Source organism: Zingiber officinale, chromosome 1B (assembly GCF_018446385.1).
Source record: "Zingiber officinale cultivar Zhangliang chromosome 1B, Zo_v1.1, whole genome shotgun sequence".
NCBI lineage: Eukaryota > Viridiplantae > Streptophyta > Magnoliopsida > Zingiberales > Zingiberaceae > Zingiber > Zingiber officinale.
Window position 1 is genome coordinate 10052132 of NC_055986.1, and position 4745 is coordinate 10056876.

A 4745-nucleotide genomic window follows, 5' to 3' on the forward strand; every position below is an offset into this window, starting at 1 on the left:
TATCGCTCATCCTAAATAATTTAGAATCATCGAACATTTAAATTACATCTGTGCCTAATAAATACTTTATTCAAACTAATCCCAAACAGCATGTTGCAGTAACTATCTGTCTCCATCTCATGGCGTGCTGCTGAAGATGTCTCCGGTTTCCCAACTGGATAGATTTCGGATGATATGTTGTCTAATCAATCGACCAACCAATTGGATTCAATTGATTCCACACACAAGTTATCAAACAGTTGGATGAATTCTCCTAATTGGTCCAACAATCACCTATCAACCACTCTCTTTTTTCCCCAATAAAAATATAATTAATTCCTCATTTTTTATTTTCCCTCCAAAGTCCACAGAACACATGCGATTCGATCGACTGTCGTGCGGGTAACTCCCAACCGACGAGAAATTAGATAGAAATTAGGTGCGTGACGACTTATTCCCCCAACCTTGCGTCCTTATCCTCAAAATCTAATGCATCACACTTTTTTCCATTCAGCTTAATGGATTTAATCTAACCGAACACGACTGACCTCTATTTTGTATGCACAAAGCAAAGATAGCAGCAAGGATTTAACACGTCGGTCTTCCTTCAAAGTTCAACGATGGCCGTTTGTTTCTCCCGTTTGCCTTCAGCCCACCTCGCCCTCTGCGCTGCCTCGACGCGCGGCCTTGGCCCTACGGGCGCACGCGCTGACTGAGTCAATTCATCGAACAGTCGGCGGTCCGACTTTAGAAACCAAACTCCACCTACACTCGGTCAACATCTCTCGAATTTTTTGACTTGGATTGAGGAAGAGGGTCGTCTCTTGTTCTTATCCCCGGCGGATAGTTTCTTTCCGCCTAACATCCAATTTTTATTTTTTTATTTTCCTTTGATGGAAGAAGCGCGACTCAGCTGCTCGACGTAATGCCCACCTCAAGTTTTCGACCGCCTAACGCCTGTCGTACCGTGATGAAACATCAACCTAGTTAGGTCGTGGTGCCAATAGACATAGATAAGCATACGTAGATCATAACAGGGACATGGTTTTAAACTAACAGTAGAGTAGAATGAGCAATAAATAAAGAGGACTTGTTGGGATATAATGCGGTCTTACCAGGAATCCAGATCATCCAGTGGATATCCAGTAGAATTAGCAGTGCGTAATTTGAAGAAATGGATTTCCTACTCGGATTATGCATTTCACCGAGGCCCCACCTGTTTTAGCCAATAGAGGGAAAGATAAAGACATGAGCATGCGTAATTTTAAAAAATGGAATTGTTTTAATGTTTGGATAGGCTCTCTCAATGTTTATCTCTATCATTCTGCTCTTTGGATTTTTTTAAAAATTATTTTTATGGAGTTCCATTTCGTGGCTCGTTCCTACCGCCATTATTTATTATTATTATTATTTATTTATTTTTAATCTTTATCCCTTGCCTGTGTTGCGTGTGTATATATATGTATATCCAGTTATATTGATTTCTTACCAGCATTTCGTCGAATAGGTAGTCTTCCATCTGCGACCTGTCTCCGCCACCATCTTCTGAAATACCGAGGATTATTGATATGGCGGCGTCGAAGATATCCGCGAGATCTCCAGCGGCATCGGATCAGAATTCGTTCCCCTCGACGTCCTCCTCCGCTCCCCAACCCGAGTGCGATGCCTTTGCCACAGCCGCCTATCAGCGATATATCCGCCTGCCGGAGCTCGCCAAGCTTGCCGGGTCCAGGAAATTCCCCCAGTGGCGCAACGAGCCGGTTCTGAAGCCGGCTCTCCAGGGCTTGGAGATCACCTTCCGGTTCGTTTCCATCTCCCTTTCCGACACTCGGCCGTACGCCAACCACCGCGAGTGGAAACGCCGGCTCGAGTCGATCGCCTCCCGGGAGATCGAGCTCATCGCAGCGCTCTGCGAGGAGGAGGGCGGTGCCGGCGCTCCCATCGCGGATCTCAGCTCGTGCGCGGGGGTTCTGTCTCGGGGATACAGTTCGCAGGAGGTGTGGAAGGTCCCCGGCGCGGCGGCGAGCGTGGTCGCGCGCACAAGCGAGGCGAGCCTGCTGCCGCGGCTGGCGGCGTGGGAGAAGTCGGAGGACGCGGCCGCCAAGATCCTGTTCCAGATCGAGAGCCAGATGCAACGGTGCGCCTTCACTTTGGGACTCGGCGAGCCCAACCTCGCCGGGAAGCCCGCCCTCGAGTACGACCTCGTCGTCCGGCCGTTCGACCTCCACGCCCTCAAGCGGTGCTCCAAGGCGCACCAAGAAGACCAGGTGTTGTGCACGATCCATCAGATCCTTGAGTCCTGGCTAAGCGCCGCCCGGGAGCTCGTCGCCCGCGTGGAACAGAGGATCGAATCAGAGGAGTGGGCGGCCGCGGCGGGCGACTGCTGGCTCATCGAGCGCGTATGGAAGCTGCTCTCGGAAGTGGGGGACCTCCATTTTCTGATGGATCCCGATGATTTCCTCCGGATCAAGAGCCAGCTAGGGATCAAGGCCGCCTCTGGCGGCGGGGAGTCGATCTGCTTCCTATCGGAGACGCTGATTCACGTGACGGGCGCGTGCAAGGAACTTCGGCGGAGCGTGCCGCGGATCCTGGGCGTGGAGGCGGATCCCAACGGTGGCCCGCGGGTGCAGAACGCGGCGATGCTGCTTTTCCACAGCCGGCGGCGTGGGGAAGGGGACGAGATGGGGAAGGTTGAACTGCTGCAGGCGATGCAGGCGGTGGAGGCAGCATCGAAGCGATTCTTCTTCGCGTACAGGCAGGTGGCGGCGGCGGTGATGGGGAGCCTGGAGGTCAGCGGAAACCGAGCGGCGTACGTTCCGGCAGAGGCACTGGATTCGCTCACGCAGATGTTCCTCGAGCCGCCTTACTACCCGAGCTTGGACGCCGCGAAGACCTTCTTGGGGGAGTACTGGCAGCGAAGCGACCTCGGAGCGACCAAGGCAAACTGGTAGAAGACGACCTAAGTTTAGATCCAAACTAAAATGAAACTAGAAAAGATTAAAAAATATATATATTTTTTATTTTTATTTTTTATTGAATGTATTTAATATCATTATTTAGTCTACGTGATGCGTGTTTTTGTAAATGGGAGTATAACGAGTTTTAATGTCATTATATTTAATTGGAGTATAACAAGTTTTTTCCTTCTAAAAGTAAATTAAATTGAATAGAATTAATTAATCTTTAAAATAATATATATTAAAATCGAATAGGAAAGATGGAAATTCTATCTCGAAATTGTGGATGCTTTAGCACTTATTTGATTAAACGAGTGCGGACGCAGAAGCACCTTTAGTGCAAGTCACCGGAAGTTATTTAATAACTTTCAAATTATTAATTCTAAAGGCATTGGGAGGTTTATAGTATATAATTTATATTATAAAATTTTCAATATAAATTTTTCTCATTATATAGGTGGGATTTATAATTTTTTTATAATTCGGTTTCAAAATTTTAGGATTAGATTTAAAAAAAAATAATGGAGATAGGATAGAGAGAGAATTTTAAAAGAAGTGAAATTTTTAAAAGAGAGAAATTTTATAATAATAAAGAGTGATTTTTAAAAAAAAGTAAGGTTTTTAATTTTTAATGTGATAATGATATGATAAAATATAAATCTTTTTAAAAAATTTATGACTGTGGATGTCCTAATAACTTAACATTCTTATTTATTTGATCTACCTGTGTTTCTGATTTTAGATTATGGGTTCAATTGTTAGTTTTTAATATTTTTTCCTTTTCACTTTTATTCTGGATTTAGTTTTTTATGGGAAAAAAATCTCATTTTTTAAAATAAATCATAGGTTATTAAAAAAGGTATAAATTAGCGGCGCCTATCTCTCTTCTATTTGATTCTGTCTAAATTGATAAGTTGTAATAGTTATGAAAATCGTAACTGCTAAATAATTGTAATAATTATAATATAATAGTTATCATACAGTTGTAGTTTACAATTACGATTAAGAGTGACTTGTTAATGATGTAGGAACAACAGAGTTAGTTTTCGAAAGCTATGACTTTTGATTCAGGTACTAGAACAAGACTCTCTTTTTTTTAAAAAAAAAATTTAAGCTTGTTTAGAAATTTATATTTGTTATGGATAAAATTTATAATCAGCCAAGTTTCAGATTCAAAAATATCATTTAAGACTTTTCCTCTAAATATCATTTTTTACTTATTTTTTTATAATTTTATATATTTTTTATTAGAAATAAACTCAAAGATGCATATATTTTCTTGACCGAGACTCTAATTATTTTATCAAAACAAACTCAAAAATACATGCATCGGATTAGTTTCTCAATTCGAAAATGGATTAGTTGATTAGAAATAAATTCAAAGATACTCATGTTGGATTAGTTTCTTAATTCAATATCAGATTAGTTTATTAGAAACGAACTCAAAAAATACATATATTAGATTATTTTCTCGATCCCTAATCGTCTTAGATTAAAAACAAGTCGTTTTTTAGGTTACAAATAAAGCTTAGTCCACTTTTATTAAAGTATTTTTTATATTGTAGTAAAATTATTTTTTTTATATTATAGTAGTTATAAAATAATAATGGTTATAATTATATAACAGTTATAATGATGTAGCCGTTATGATATAACTCTGAATTACGATTTAAATAGGAATTATGATTTAAATATGAATATAGATGAAAGTGGGTAGGTTAGGGGATAAGAGGGATAAGATCCTCTAGTCCATAAAGATTAGACTAGTCCCTGATCCAATCTTTATATTGGTGGGGATAATGACCCCTC

General features: G+C 41.4%; 1 protein-coding gene across 1 annotated transcript; it reads left to right on the forward strand.

Annotated features, from left to right (window-relative positions):
• Nucleotides 1-1470: 1470 nt before the first annotated feature.
• Nucleotides 1471-3131, forward strand: LOC122049937 (nematode resistance protein-like HSPRO2). Its single transcript, XM_042611087.1, has one exon. The coding sequence runs from the start codon at nt 1548-1550 to the stop codon at nt 2928-2930; it is 1383 nt and encodes a 460-aa protein (XP_042467021.1). The 5' UTR covers nt 1471-1547; the 3' UTR covers nt 2931-3131.
• The last annotated feature ends 1614 nt before the right edge of the window (nt 3132-4745 follow it).